The sequence below is a fragment of the Humulus lupulus genome, chromosome 7 (genome assembly GCF_963169125.1).
Source record: "Humulus lupulus chromosome 7, drHumLupu1.1, whole genome shotgun sequence".
Classification (NCBI taxonomy): Eukaryota; Viridiplantae; Streptophyta; class Magnoliopsida; order Rosales; family Cannabaceae; genus Humulus; species Humulus lupulus.
In genome coordinates, this window is record NC_084799.1 from 3,231,834 (window position 1) to 3,248,926 (window position 17,093).

At 35.3% G+C, this 17,093-nt stretch overlaps 2 protein-coding genes across 2 annotated transcripts in view; both read left to right on the plus strand.

Moving 5' to 3' along the window:
• The first annotated feature begins 1,331 nt into the window (after positions 1-1,331).
• LOC133790347 (uncharacterized) overlaps positions 1,332-17,093 on the plus strand; it is a 58,544-nt gene continuing 42,782 nt past the window's right edge. Inside the window, exon 1 of the mRNA XM_062227951.1 lies at positions 1,332-1,663. The gene's annotated coding sequence lies outside the window, so the exon portion shown is untranslated. The remainder of the gene's footprint in view (positions 1,664-17,093) is intronic.
• On the plus strand, positions 16,257-16,766 carry LOC133789701 (vegetative cell wall protein gp1-like). The gene has a single exon (XM_062227474.1). The coding sequence runs from the start codon at positions 16,257-16,259 to the stop codon at positions 16,764-16,766; it is 510 nt and encodes a 169-aa protein (XP_062083458.1).

Below are 17,093 nucleotides of genomic sequence, written 5' to 3' on the forward strand. Positions count from 1 at the left end.
AAATATAATATATTCTTATTAATATTCCCTTTTTCAATCCAATTAATAATAATAATAATAATTATTATTATTATATTAATAAAAAAATCACATCTAAACTGGCTGAAAAACTTTCATTCGAACAAGAGAGTGAATGCTCGAGATAGTTACTTTATAAACTAACAGATTTATATTATAAACTGTTTGGTTTGTAAGTTTCTTATAATTTCAATTGTGATTGCTTTTTATATTTTTAATAACTACTACATTTCTTTCTTCAAGCAACAATAATATGTTCTTTATGTGCAAAATATTATAAGCTGTTTGATTTTTTTATTTGCCAGCTTATCATCATATGAAAATACTACTATAAGTTATTTTTTTATTAAGTTACATTTAAATACAATGACATAATTAGTTGAATTATTATAGTTCAATTACCTGACATGTTAATTTTTTTTGTAACTATTATGATAACTTTAAAACTAAACAAAAGTAATTTTTCAAACCATTTAGTTTATAAAATGTCTAATTTAATTTATTTTTTGTTTTAACTACACTGAATCAATCAAACCAAGCATCCAAGCAACAAATACGTACACAAAAGAAATTAAGTATACAAACAAATATGGTAAGTAAATAAATGAGATTTGAGAAAATATTTTATTTTTAATTAATGAATAAAAATCAAATAATTATTTGAATTTATAATTGATTATAAAATTAGTATATTATATAAATGTAAATAGTTTCACATAATAAAGGAAAATAAAAAGATAAATATACTTTATACTATAAAAAGAAAAAAATATTATAATAACAAAGTGTGGTTTCCCATTTTTGAATTCCTATTAAGCATAAACAACAATTATTAAATAAAAATATAATTTAAGTTAAGAGTAATTAAAAGGGATATTCGACAAAAAAAAATTATATTATTTTACAAAATAATCTTTTCAACACACAAAAAATATAAACATTTTACAAAATTTTATTTAAAAAATTATACTTTCACCTATTACTTAATTTTATTTGAATTGTGATTGGTTATTGTGTAAATTAAGTAAAGTAATACTAAGCTAGCTAAGCACATCAAATAAAAAATTACCTTGAATATTTATAGTACATTTACATTGTTAAAAATTACAATACTTGTCATGTGAACTCATATTAATTGTACCCTAAAAAAAAATTGAACTTTGTTTAAAATAAAAAATAAAATACTATTTTGAGTCCTCAATTTCTTAAAGTCTATACACAAAATTACCAAAATGACCTTCTTTTCTTACACATACTCACATTCCAGTTTTTACAGAGGGCTCAGACTACAGAGAGAGCCTAATCAACAAAAATCTCTCTCTCTCTCTCTCTCTCTCTCTCTCTCTCTCTCTCTCATTCGGCTTGTTCTTGTGGCGCCATACCAGTACTCTTTACTCCCAACTCTTCTCCGTTTTTCACTCCTTAATGCTTCTGAATCTCAAAGTTTCTTGATCTGGCCATCCACTTTTTCCTGTTCAGATCATAGATTTCCACCATTAAAAGCTTCATTTTTTCTCTGTTTTCTCTCAACGAATCTACTCACTGAGGAAAACCCCACTTGGGTCTTGTTATTTTCTCAGTCCTATAATAAGAGTAATGGGTTTCATTCTGAAGATGCACTAAGGTTTATTGCATAAAAAAAAAGGTCAGTAATCAGTATCTCTCTCTCTCTCTCTCTCTCATATTCTATTCTCTTGTCTTTGTGTTTGTGATTGAAACATGTGTTTTCATGTCTTATGTCTTTGCTTATTGTGGGTTTTGGAGGTTGAAGTTAATTGGGGAATATTCTTACTATTAGCCCAGTCCCAGGGACTTCATGCATTACTTGCATCTGTTCTTCATATCTTGATCGATCTCGCTTGTATAGGCTTCTGGAAAGTTTGAGTTTTTAAGCAATTTTTTTCATATATTGGATTAAGTCATATCTGGTTTTGAAGATAATATGATTTTTCTTATCTTTACTTTTTATTTTACCTTTATGTCAATATTATTCATAGTGATACTTGTTCATCCCAATTTCAGTTATTTTCCATGGTTTTTCTGGTTTTCCTTAACTAGTTAGTGTCAACCAACATAAATTTCATCCCTCTGACAAAAAAAAAAGGATGAATTTTTCATATTTAAATTGGGTTTTCAATTATGTAATGCAAATACTTGCTAAAACTGCAAAATTTACCTTTTATTTAATTTGACTTCTATTGGTGCTAATTGTCTTGCTGAAAATTATTTTTGATTGGTATTGAAAGAAGATAAGTAAAATCCACTAATACCATAGCCTAATAATCCTATTAAACTGTTATCTAGTCCAGAATATTGTAAATCAAACTAAAAGAAGTGATCTCTTTTGTTAGTATTTCATTTACTTTCACCAAACAGCCAGAGCATAAAACTATTAAGTGAAACCCTTCCTTTTCTGTTGTGTATAAACCACCCATTGAGTTTAAGAAAAAGGTGGTGAGCCAAGAGGATAAGATAGAGGGGTTTCTCATACCTTTGAGAAGATCAAGGATAATAGAATAGTTAGGGATATTATGATAGAAGAAGGCACTCTCAGTGGCTCTTGGATAAAGTGAATGATTAAGCTGTTGCCTTAATTGATGTATATAAGAGATAACATGTTTATAACAAGTTTTTTGTCCATAAACTTATCTGTGTGTGTTTTTTGTCCTCTGCCTCTTCTTCAAAATTCTTTCTGCTGCAAACCAGCTCCAACAACAAAATTCCATAGCTGTAGACATCCACCTTGGCTGTCACTGGCATGCTTTTAAACCATTCAGGAGCAACATACCCTTTGGTGCCTCTAATTCTAGTTGTTTTTCTGAGTTTTGTCGGTCTTGAAAATCTTGGCAAGTCCAAAATCAGAAATTCTTGCTGTAAAAGAGTCATCTAAGAGGATATTTGGAGATTTGATATCACTGTATGATTTGAGTGCTGCACCCTTCATGCAAGTAAAATAGCCCCTTTGCAATTCCCAAGGAAATTTGGATTCTGTGGTGCCAATATGGCCAAAAAGAAAGCTTGCTAGGGAGCCATTGCTAATGAATTTATAAACAAGAAGGCAGTGTTGTCCTTAGTTTCAGAAAGAAATCAATTGCACTAAGTTCTTATGATTGGTTCGACCAATTGCGCTACTTCTGCCTTTAATTCTTGTTCACCTTGATTCCATTAGTAGCTTTGTCTAGCCCTTCATAAGAAAATGTTTTCATATTCATGCCTGGCATGACATGAAGTGGTTGAATCACCTTTGAGTTCCTACTGAGACAGTAAAGAACTAAAGACCATGGTATAAGCATGATGTTTAGAAAAACTGAGCTACTTAAAAGTCCAATGAGCAGCATTGTTGGCTGATCTTTCTTTGTTGGTTCACTACTCCTTGGCCCTCTACCCTTGGATGTAAAATCCTGTTCTCTTATTTTGATCATAACACTCCCACGAATGCTGGGGCTTATTCTCCCATTCCTAAGAGGAAGTTGTTTCTTCCAACAATCACCACTTCCAAAATAAACAACACTACAAAAGCAGTCTCTCATGCAAGATTTCAAACACCAGTCCTCAGTCACTGGTGTAAAATGCTCATGATGAGTTTCAGTCCAGTCTGCATATTTCATTTTATGAAAGTCAAAATGACCAGCTTCTTGTGAATATTCATCACAACTATGAGGTTCAAATGTTAGTTTGCAGCCCTTGATTGTCTCATTTGGATCAATGGTTGTGTAACCCTTTGGACAATGACAGTTTTGTCTTTTTTTTTTTTTGATCAAGAAATGGAAATTATATTGATAAACCAACAAATACAAACTAAGGCCGGAGTAGATAACTCCCCCTCAATTACATTTTAGAGAAAAAAATTATCATTAGTTTCTCCCTCAAAGTCTGTTTTTTACTCCTACGGCAAAGATTATTAACTCTAGCCTTAACTGAATTTCTAATAAGATCATCAACATGGGCTACTGAAAAACAGCAACTTTCCACCCAGCATTTGTTCCTATTTTGCCAAATAAAGTAGATTGAAGCAGCCAATGAAGCTGCAACAACCCGAGCCAGATCATCTTTACTTGGCTCTTCCAGCCAACAACACCAATCCTGGAACTGCCATGGCCACATTAGATTTCCCAACCATTTTGCAACTGCCTGAAGCACTTTCCTGGAAAACAGACAGTCAAAGAAAAGGTGAGCATGGCTCTCCATTTCAGTCTCACAAACTGGGCAGCTTTGAGTTAAAACTGGTATATTGCAGTGATGTAAAAGATCTCTGGTAAGCAGCTTCTGGTGAAAAGCTTGCCAAAGAATAAACTTGTGTTTAGGCACTGAGAGTTTACACCAAATATTCTTCATACCTGTGCTAGGGGAACCAGAAATAGAGTGCAGATATAGTTTATTCAGCCTTATTTTCCCCTTACAAACAGCAGCATTTATCTCAGATTCAGACATTAACTTGCTCACCTTAACTAGCTTTTTCCAGTACCAGCTAGTATCTTGATGCAAAACATAATCCCAGATCCGGACCCCTTTTAAATAGATGCAATTGACCCATTTGACCCACAAGCTATCCTGTTTAGAAGAGGTCGCCCAAACATATCTAGCAAGATTAATCTTATTCCAAAGAACACCCTCTTTAAATCCTAAACCACCATAAGATTTTGGCCTGCAAACATGATCCCAAGAAGCTAGATGAAATTTATTTCAAAAACCATTGCCACCCCATAAGAACATTGCATAAATAGTCTATTTCTTTGATAACTTTCTAAGGAAGGAGAAATATGCTCATCCAAAAGTTCCTAATCCCCAATAATACTGACTGAATTAACTGCACACGCCCAACGTAAGACAAGTTACGACTAGCCTAACCATGAAGTCTTTGTCTAATTTTTGAAATAATTAGATCGCAGTCCTTAGCTTTCCACTTAGTAGGCCGCAAAGGAACACCTAGATACATTAGGGGAAACTGCCCTTCTCTCATATTAGATATACACAGAAGTTTCTCCTTCTCAGCTGAATCAATACCTCCAAAATAAATGCATGACTTGGCTTGATTAATGCTCAGACCTGAAGCTGAAGAAAAAGACTTAAAAACCTGCTGCATAATCTGAATAGAGTTGATATGAGCTTTGCAAACTAGCAACAAATCATCCGCAAAACAAAGGTTAGTTATGTTCAAAGATTTACAAAGCGGGTGGAATCTGAAATGCTTATCTTTAGCAGCCCCATGAAGAGCTCGAGTGAGGTAATTCATAACTAGGACAAATAAAAGGGGGGAAATAGGGTCACCTTGCCGTAACCCCTTACCTCCCTTAAAATCACCATAGAGCTAACCATTCATAAGTATACTATAGGAAGAACCTCTCAAGCAAATCATAATCCATTTAATGAACCTGCCAGGGAACTTATAAGTATTTAACAGATTTTCAAGGAAATCCCAATCAATAGAATCGTAGGCTTTGCTAATATCGATTTTCATTAAGCACCTAGGTGACATTGTGCAATAGCTGTTGTACCCACAAACTCCACTTCCTGTGCCTTCAATAAGATTTGAGCAAATATTGGATGGTATGGATGTTGATGATGCTATATTCCACTCTTGCCCAGGACTTGAAAGATTTCTCTTGGGATAGACATACTGCCTAAAGACACCATCATGCTCAAGAACGGCTCTCCAATAGAAATCCTGTTTTGGAATTACACTACTCCTCAATAGAGCAAAACAAATGGTGCCATTATCTGCTTCAACACGAACAGAACCAGACTGGTTAAAAGTTAAATAATAGCTTTCACCCTTCAATACATCCTTACTCCTCCAATAAGCAGTATAACTAGCTTCAAGAGGGAAGGCTCTTTTCTTAAGTTGTATATTTGTATCTGATAGCTCAAAATGAAATGTTCCATATGATAGTAGAGTCCTTGTTAACTATCACAAAGTTTCCATTGTCAAGTTCACTGCTAGTTCTTTCCTCAGTATCCCAAATGTTCTCTCCTGTTGGACCATTGAGAAAGACACCAGATGCAGTCAGTACAACTTTGGATCCAACTGGAGCTAGACTATCTCCATTGGCTGACCAGATAATAGTGCATTTTGTTGAACCAGATAGCAATAAGGAATCCATCTTTTGATTGGATTTGCTGGAAACCAAAGGCGAATTCGCCAGATGGCACTACAACAAAATACCCTTTCTACAACATATGATTATAACTTTATTAAAAAAATTTAACAAGTATTTAAAAACTAACACTGGGCTGCATATAAATGAAAAGCCCATGTCTTGAAATAATTGGGCATTAGGCCTTTTTCTTATACTGTAGACAAACGCTCGCATACGTACTCATACAGGTCTCTCGCTCTTCTTCTCCTTCTTCACACCCTGCAACTGGTCAATGTGTTGTAAGAAAATCCCAATCGGGTCCATTGGCGTTGGGTCCTTGCTCTAGCTCTGATGCATGGCACTTTTCACGTAATAAGAAGGTATTAAGGATCAGAGGAACACCCTTTTGCTTACGAGCAGGAGAAGCAGGGAAACCAGCCCAACTTAGCAAAGATTGTGCCGACTACTCTTTCTCTCTTTTCAATGTCTGTATCTATCTATATATTTTTGGTGTGAAGCAATTTCGTTCTCGATTACTGATTATTACTTTGTTTTTGCTTGTTTTATGTGCTCAGATCTGAAATCTGAGCGATTCGTTTTTCCGTGTAGCCATGGCTCTGGTATGCCCTTGATTTTTTTACTTTACGATTGCTCTATTAAGCTTAATTTCGATACGATGCTTATCTGTTAGATCTAGGATCATGTCTAGTATCGAATTACATTTTTTTTAGTTTATACAATTATAAGTTTCGACATTGTATTAGTTTTTTGATCAAGATGCTTTTTTGAGTTAATAAATTTTGAAATCAGATATATTGCAATTCTACATGCTTTGAATAGCACCACCACACACACATATACATATATTTTTATATACATATATATATACGACTGAGCCTCTTAGCTAGTTAATAACCAAAAAGAAATTAGAGGTCAGAGTGATTGTGATATGGGAATCAATAAGACAAATTCCGCTACCTCTCCATCCATAGCTCATTTTCTTTTTCAATCAATATTAATTGTAGTTATTAATGTCATGTATAGTTGTACCTTTTTGCTTTTTGTTTTTGTATATGCATGGCTCCATTTTCTATTCAACCATTAATTTTGGTAAATGTTTATTTGTACTATTTTTCTCTATTTGCTTTATTTGTAAATATTGGTGTAAAAAAATTCTTGATACGATTTATGAAAGTTGTATTTACATTTTTAATTTTTCAATGATGAAAGTATTTTCGGTAGCTAACTTAGTGTCATTGATTGTTGGTCAATCACGAGCTCCAGAGTATCTAGCACTATCTAGCACTGGATAAGAAAGTCATTGCCATAGTGAAGCACTTTATGGAAGCCAATAAGCCTGTTGCATCTATCTGCCATGTCCAACAGATTTTATTTGCTGCTGGGGTCCTGCAGGTATACATAATCATCTATCAATGAAATCACTTGTTAACTTGTTAATAGTTACATATATCTAGTGCCCTGGTGCTATAACTTAGACTCTGCCACTACAACAAATATAAGTTTTCATAATGCATATTATTGTAGAATATCAAGATGTCGATTCATATTCAAGTGTATTTATTACTGCTTTCTTTTCCTAGTTAGTAGATTTACTGCTTTGCTTAGTTCCTATTTACAGCTGTATTTTATTTTCCTAGGTATCGTTTCCTCTTCTGTATTAATTAGCTGCTTTGTATGTGTATATATATACCCCTATTCTCTATGAAAAAGATACAGAATAAAATTATTCTTTTACCACAGTAAGCTTCATGGTATCAGAGCTGTAGTTGGCTTCTCTGTTCACCTCTGTTTTTCACTAACCAAAACAGAGCTCCTGCTCCTCAGAAGTACAACCCTTCTGTCAACTACTCCTTATCATTATTTCATTCTTATTTGTGATCTCTTGCTATTTGCTTCAATGGCAAATGGTGGAAACACATCTCCAAAGAGTGGCGACTCCTCTTCCACCACTAATTCTCAAAAATCTTCAACTCCGGTCACTTTGCTCCCATCAGATAACACTGTTATTCCTGTGACCAGTCACAAACTCAACGGTCAGAATTATCTTCAATGGTCCCAATCTGTTATGATGTTCATCAGTGGTCGAGGACGTGACGACTATCTTACTGGGGCTGCCGTTCAACCAAGTGTTGATGACCCGCAATATAGGAGCTGGCGTACTGAGAACAACTTGGTGATGTCTTGGCTAATCAACTCAATGACAACTGAAGTTAGCGAGAATTTTCTTCTCTACCAAACAGCACAAGATATTTGGGAAGCAGCCCGAGATACTTACTCCAGCCAAGATAATACTTCTGAATTGTTTCATGTGGAAAATCTCCTCCACGACCTTCGACAAGGTGAAAACTCCGTTACCACATACTTCTCTGCCCTTAATCGATGTTGGCAGCAACTAGATCTCTTTGAAATTTATGAATGGAGGTGTCCAGATGACAGCAACCAATTCAAACGAATCACTGAGAAAAGACGTGTTTTCAAGTTTCTTTTGGGCCTTAATAAATCCTTAGATGAGGTGAGAGGTCGTATACTCGGTACCAAACCTCTACCTAGTCTTCGGGAGGCTTTTTCTGAGGTTCGTAGAGAGGAAAGTCGCAGGAAAGTGATGATGGGACAGCCTGAATCTGCTGTAGAAATGGATGGATCAGCCTTGGTAGCCCTCAAAACTCAAGTCATACCCGATTCAACAGCGTTTAATAGTCGTGGGGGGCCTCAACATCATGACAATCGGGCTCGTAAAGGTAGACCATGGTGTGATCATTGTAAGAGACCTGGACACTACAAGGAGACTTGTTGGGTGCTGCACGGCAAACCACCAGATTGGAAACCAAGACGAGATCGGGATAGCAGAAGCAATATGGCCTCAGTTGAAGTTGAAAAGACCCTGCCCAATGTGCAAAATGTGCCTTTCACAAAAGATCAGCTTGAGATGCTTCAACAGCTTTTCAATAGGCCTTCTCAATCAACCATGGCTTTTGATTTAGGGGCAGTCACTCAGCCAAGGTCCGATAATCATTCTCTACATGTTGCAAAGTCATCTTCTAGCCCTTGGATTGTCGATTCTGGCGCATCAGATCACATGACAGGTGACAAGTCATTTTTCTCTCAATACTCTCCAGCTAAGAGTCGTCATACCGTTCGGATAGCAAATGGTTCTCATGCCATAGTTGCTGGGAAAGGAACCATACATCTCTCTAAAACCCTGACTCTTTATTCAGTATTATTTGTTCCTGATCTTGACTGTAATTTGCTCTCAGTTAGCAAGCTTAATAAAGATTTGAACTGTGAAACTAAATTCTTGACAAACTCTTGTGTTTTTCAGGACTTGGATTCGGGGAGGACGATTGGCAATGCTGAACTTTGCTCTGGTTTATACATCCTCAAAGGAAACAATTCCTCTTCATGTCGTGTTCCTAGTTATCAGTGTCAAAATGTCAGTTTTGAGTCTAGTAAAGATAGTGAAATTATGTTGTGGCACCAACGATTAGGTCATCCTAATTTTACGTATTTAAAGCGCTTGTTTCCCTCGTTATTCAATAATAAGAATCCAAAAATATTCCAATGTGATGTTTGCCAATTTTCAAAACATACCCGCAGCAACTATCCTCCTCAGCCTTATAAATCATCTCATCCTTTCTCTCTTATTCATGGTGATATTTGGGGACCTACAAAAATATCCAATATCACTGGTGCCAGATGGTTCTTGTTATTGGTAGATGATCACACACGCCTAAGTTGGACCTTTCTTATGAAAGAAAAATCTGAAACAAGTCAAATTTTCAAAAACTTTCATGCTATGGTTCAAACCCAATTCCAAATGAATATTCAAGTGCTCAAAACAGATAATGCAAGAGATTTCTTCAATTCCTCTCTTGGCCCTTACCTTGTTTCTAATGGGATCGTTCATCAAAGTTCATACGTGGACACACCACAACAAAATGGAGTGGCAGAACGCAAAAATAGACATCTGCTTGAGGTGGCTCGATCATTGCTCTTCACTTCTACTGTTCCTAAGAGATTTTGGGGGGAAGCGGTTCTTGCTGCAACCTACCTTATCAATAGAATGCCTTCTAGAATTCTAAAGTTCAGAACTCCAATGCAAACTTTCCTTGAATACTTTCCAAAATCTCACTTGGCTTCGCAAATTCCTCTCAAAGTTTTTGGATGTACTGTATTTGTTCATATCCATAGTCAAAATCGAGGTAAATTGGATGCAAGAGCCACAAAATGTATCTTTGTTGGATACTCACCCAACAAGAAGGGATACAAATGTTATTGTCCTACTTCCAAGAAATTTTTTCACTCAATGGATGTAACTTTTTTTGAACACCTTCCATACTTCTCCAACTCTGCGATTCAGGGGGAGAACTACAACCATGAATCACAGAATTGGGAATGGTTTATAGATTCGAATCTGCCAAATACTCATAAACTTCATTCATCAATTCCAACACCTCTAGACCAGCCATCAACTAATACTTGTCCTAAGTCTACACATCCTGACCAGCCATCAACTAGTATTTGTCCTAAGTCTACACATCCTGAACCTCCATTTCAATCTATTCCCCTTCTTTCTCCAAAAAATAATATCAAGGTTTACACAAGAAGGAAAACCTGTGAACAGCCTGTGCCAGTTCAGCAAAGCCATGAGTCCAATCTGAGACCAATCAATCCTGAGATTGTGCAAGAAGAAACTGAACTTGACCCTCGTATTGAGTGTGATTCAGAGTTAGACAAGCCAATTGCTCAGAGAAAAGGAGTCAAGTCATGCACTCAACACCCACTTCGAAATTATTTGTCATACTCAAGTTTGTCTCAGAACTTCAGAGCTTTCATCTCAGCCCTAGATCAGATTCAGATTCCCAAGACTATTCATGAAGCTCTTTTGATACCTGAATGGAAGGCTGCTGTTCTAGAAGAGATCCGAGCCCTTGTAAAGAATGGGACATGGGTGATTACTGATTTACTTCCTGGAAAGAAGACTGTGGGATGTAAATGGATCTTTTCAGTAAAACAAAAGGCTAATGGGAGCATAGAAAGATTCAAAGCTCGTTTGGTGGCTAGAGGTTTCACTCAATCTTATGGGATCGATTATCAGGAAACCTTTGCTCCTGTAGCCAAATTAAACACAGTTCGAGTCATCTTATCTGTTGCTGTGAACCAAGATTGGCCTTTGTATCAGTTAGATGTTAAAAATGCATTCTTGAATGGAGATCTTTTGGAAGAGGTATATATGGATGTTCCGCCAGGTTTTGAAAGTAACCACTCTAAGCACCAGGTATGTAAACTTCGAAAATCTCTTTATGGGCTCAAACAATCACCTCGTGCTTGGTTTGAAAGGTTTGCAAGAGTACTTAAAATAGATGGTTACTCACAATGTCAAGCTGACCATACTTTATTTGTCAAACACTCGTACAACAATAGAATTGCATTATTGATAGTGTATGTTGATGATATAGTAGTTACTGGAAATCATGAGGAGGAAATCAATCATCTAAAGAACTTGCTTTCTAAGGAGTTTGAGATCAAGGATCTTGGGCAGTTGAGGTACTTCTTAGGAATGGAAGTTGCTCGTTCCAGTCATGGTATCTCTGTCTCTCAACGGAAATATGTTTTGGACCTTCTAAAGGAGACGGGAATGAGTGGGTGCAAACCTGTAGAGACACCCATGGATCCTAGCATTAAATTGGAGCCTCGTGGTGAAGGAATAGTGACAGACAAAGGGAAGTTCCAACGTCTTGTGGGTAAATTGATCTATCTAACTCATACTCGCCCAGATATAAGCTTTGCTGTTAGTATAGTTAGTCAATTCCTGAGCAATCCTTCAGAGGGACACATGGAAGCTGTATATCGAATCTTAAAATATCTCAAAAAGGATCCCGGAAAAGGTCTCATGTTTAAGAAATCTCTCAATCGCTCGCTTGAAATTTACACAGATGCTGATTGGGCAGGGTCCCCAATTGATCGAAAGTCAACCTCTGGCTATTGCTCCTATGTATGGGGTAATTTGGTTACTTGGCGAAGTAAAAAGCAACAGGTGGTTGCTCGCAGTAGTGCAGAGGCTGAATTCCGTGCTTTAGCTCATGGAATTTGTGAAGGGATCTGGATAAAAAGATTGTTGGATGAACTTAGAATCAATGTAGAAGACTCCATAGAAATGATGTGTGATAATCAAGCTGCTATTGCCATAGCCAAAAATCCAGTCCATCATGATAGAACAAAACATGTGGAAATTGATAGACATTTTATAAGTGAGAAAATTGAAGGCAGAGTAATCTCACTAAAGCATGTTCCTTCTCGTTTTCAGATTGCTGATATTCTTACTAAGGCTCTACATCGTCCAAATTTTCAGGATCTGAGTTCCAAACTTGGTTTGACAAGCATATATCGTCCATCTTGAGGGGGAGTGTAGAATATCAAGATGTCGATTCATATTCAAGTGTATTTATTACTGTTTTCTTTTCCTAGTTAGTAGATTTACTGCTTTGCTTAGTTCCTATTTACAGCTGTATTTTATTTTCCTAGGTATCGTTTCCTCTTCTGTATTAATTAGCTGCTTTGTATGTGTATATATATACCCCTATTCTCTATGAAAAAGATACAGAATAAAATTATTCTTTTACCACAGTAAGCTTCAATTAAAATAAGTATGAATTTTCAGAAATTGGGCTGCAAATTAAAAGTCTTTTTAAAGGAGAAAAGTAGGCCCAATATGATTAGATGAATTAAAATTCTTTTTCAGCTTCTTCTGTGTGAATGACCTAGCTTCCTCTGTGTGTGCCGACTGACTGAATTGATGTGCTCCGACGATTTTAGATGAATTGATCCACCATTTTTACAATTGCCCTGGCGAGTTTACGGTTGTTCTTCTAACTTTGACGAATACTCCGACGATTTTACAATTGTTCTAACTTTAACGATTGCTCTATCAATTTGCTTGGATTGCTACTACCTTTCTATAATTGTGAGTATGAAATCTCTCTTTATTTCTGTTTCCAAACACGCATTAGCCTAACATAGCCATAACCATACCTTTATTTTTGAGTTCCTTATTTTAGCTTTCCCCTTCAGATTTAGTAACTTTATGCCCTGAAATTTGTCAATATGATATCCACATAAGTACAACATATACGACTTCAGTTAGTAATCAAAGACCCAAAAATTTGCTCAGGAGAGGAGTGTGTGTTCGACCATCAGTTTTTGTCAATGCCAGCCTCCTCCTCATGATTTCCTCTGTATGCTTTATTGCATTAATTAAGTTCAGTAAATGAGAATTATATACTGTTTGTGCCAATTTTGGTTAATTGTTTTTGCCCTTGTCTTTGTTCTGCCCTTTGCTTTTCTGCTGTTTCTTTTAGAGAGGATGACTGGAACAGTAAAATTGAGTATGCAAGGACCATGTAGTGGTCGTCCAAACTTCTTAGTCACCCTGAAATAACATATATATGATACAAATATGTGTCATGTGTGTGACTATTTTAATGTCAACACTAATCTATGCTTTTAATCAATTGTATATCTTAAATAGGTTATAACATTATTATCTTTCAAAATCAGGATTAGCATAATTGAAATACTATATACAAATATATAAAACCATTATGCCTTAATAAATTCACTTTATATATTGTACATAGCCCAATAATTAAACTTTAAATTAATATTGTTTGTTAGACTATACTAAGTTTTATTTTCTTTCATTATGTTGTCTTTCATTTGCATATGGCTATTATGTTGAGCAGCTCACGTGGTGGCTCTATCAGAAAATAACCTCGTCCAGATTTGAGGTATTTGCTAAAAAATATTCATTGGCTGTCTTTATTTATAATGATTTTCTTCATAGAATCATGTGTTGTATTAGTTCCAAATAGAATTCTGATCTTCCAAATAATATTATTTGCATATGAGAGGCCTGATTACTAGAGGAATTCTCAATGATATCTACTGCATATAGTAATTATTTTCTCTGGAAATCTTTATCTATAGTTTAATATATATTTATTTCATCAAATAAGATATTATAAAGCAATGTCACATTAGTTAATGAGAATTGGCCACCACTAAGAATTGGCCAACATCTATTTTTGTGTAATCCTTTTTGGACATCTAGGATTTGTTCAATTAATAAAATAATCAAAATAGTTTCATAATGCATAATAATAAGTGTATTTAAAAAGTATTACAGTAAGTAAATGAAAACATAAAATAAAATAGGATCTGGTGCAAATGTATTTTATTTTAATTGGAGTATACCCTTGTTCTCCATGTGCCTTAACTCTTCTTTTGCTTGGTAAAAATATATATTTATGAATTGTCACGTATTTTATGAATTTAGATTTGACTCACTTTCATTATATCTTATTACATTGTAAAGGTATTTATGTGCTGAGACGAACTTCAAATAAACTTTTTTGGCAACAGTTTGCAAGAGGTATGCCTCTAACTTTTATTTTAATACTATGCAAATATTAGAGGTGTTTGAATATCTTAAATATTCATCCATAGTGTAGTAGGTTTTGGGATGGGATTGTTACTGTGTTGATAACGGAAGGTTGAGAACTTGTGTGTTTTAGTAAAGTAGGATCTGAGAAATTTGTGTGCTGCGGAGATAAGGAAGAAAACTTGTGTGTTGTTTGAATTGATATTGGCAGATGGTTGGTTGCTAGTGTAGGGAAAATATTGTTCGATTTTATGTAGATTTGTCTATGATTATCCTATAATTGAATTGTGTTTGCTTGTTTGATTGGTTTGATTATAACATATAATTGTATGAATGTACTTATTGCGTGTTGGCATACACATATAGCATAGCCTTTTATACTTCTTGTTTTATATATGTTAGTTTTCTTCTTGTCCCTTCTAACAGAAGAAAAGTTTAAAAAATGATGGTTTGGTGTATTACTGATTTTCTTAGTCAATATATTGAATGGTTATAATTGTTGTATAGTGGAGATGGATAAAACTTGGGTCCATTAGTTTGTGCAGTGAGTGATGAACCTAAATATATGTTTCCTTGAGCTTAATTGGTTCTGGCATCAGAAAAGATAATAATGGCACTAGATAAATCCATTATGCATAAAAACATTATAATGTTGATACTCGATCATATCAAAGAAGCATATTATATCTTCACAGAATAATCTTCATGACAGTAGTTTGACTTTTTGTAACTTGGAAATGTCCTTTGACTAGTTCAACCATTGAACTTCAGTCAATTTTGCATTCTCTGTGACTGAATGAAGAAAAGCTTAGGATTTACTAATGTTATATTACCAAGTCATTCATTTCCCTCAATGAGCAGCCATTTGGCAACCTAGCTATATATAGCCTGTGCCTTCTCAATATGAATACTTGCATATATATATATATACATATATAACTACTAGATTTTACAAAAATAGCAATGAGACCAAAATGAAATATATGTTATATATAACTATTAATTTGTTCTGTTTATTTCTTTACGTTTTGCTGTGTATTTTTTTTTTCACTTTTTACTATTGTAAATAAAGAGGGAAAAAATAGATAAAAAAGAAAAGAAAACAAAAAATATATATATATATATAATTAGTTGAAACAAACAAGACAATAGTATATTTGTTGGTTCATTAAAAGTCTCCTATATTTTAATTAAATGAAAAAACAAAATGAATTATGTTAATTTCTGTTAGCAATTTTGTTATATATACTTGTATATATATTGTATATATTGGGCACGAGTACTTGTGTATATATATAAATATATATTGTATATTTATATACGTAAAAGCTAAAGGACCTTTTGGTTAACCACTTGCATATTCGTTAAGAAATATATATTGTCAAGTGTCAACTATATATATATATATGTATGTATATATAGGCACAATGAATCAATTGTATTGGGAAATAGATATCAGATAGCTAAAGAGCACTAAGAGTATAGGGTGCTCAACAGGGTTGTCTTCCTTGGCCTCGACTCGACGAGAAAGAAATGTTCAGTTACCGTTTGCTCTCACTCCTCCATGCTCCTCTCTTCATTTTTCAATTTTACCAAACTACCCTTCCTTCTTCTCCACTCGCTCTCACTCTCTCCCTCTATATATATAGATTCATGGGTGTGTATGCATTTTGTACAAAAAAAAAATGTATCAATTCGAACCGATGATTGCTTTGGCCATTATGGTGGCAGCTGCTCATTTTTTGAACCATCCACCGGCTCCGATTCCGAACCCAACACCCTCTCCTCCGGCCAATCCAAACTTATTAGCTATTGTGCCTTATCAACCACAGACTCCAACTCCGATTCCAGCTCCCTCACCTCCGCCCAGCCCCGACACACTAGCGATAGTACCTTATCAACCACCTCGTCTGATTCCAACCTATGACTCCCCGATACACCACCACCCTCCCGGACCACCCCCAGCCACCAACTCACCTGTTTCATCTACCACCACAGTGGAAATTCACTGTGATGTGGTCTCCCTCACCCATCTTCCAGCCCCAATATATGACAGATACGATGGTGAGGAGGATGGTAATAACAATGATGATGAGGAGGATGGTAATAACAATGACGACATTGATAATATGATTGCTCGAATTTTTGAGCAGTACCAGCCAATTTTCGAGGAGCACCAGCCATTCGATGGGAGGCTTCCTCTTCGAGGCTAAGAGATGATGAGGCGCTTGTGTGCTGTTATTGCTGTCGAGAGCTGCACGATACCACGGTGGTTGTACATTCGGGCAACCACCGGTTTCACTTGGTATGCTATGCCGATGCATTTGCAGGAATTTGTCCCAGATGCCGCATATTTTGAGAGTATGTGTGTTTTCTAATTTCTAGTTGAAAGACAGTGACCAGATCACGGGAGCTCTGTTCCTTTCTCTTTCTCGACTGTTCCAAAACAAAACAGAGTATTCAAACTACAATCACAGAAAATGGAAAAAAAAAATATTAGAAAAACTGATAAACAAAACTAATATAGATACAGAAAAAAT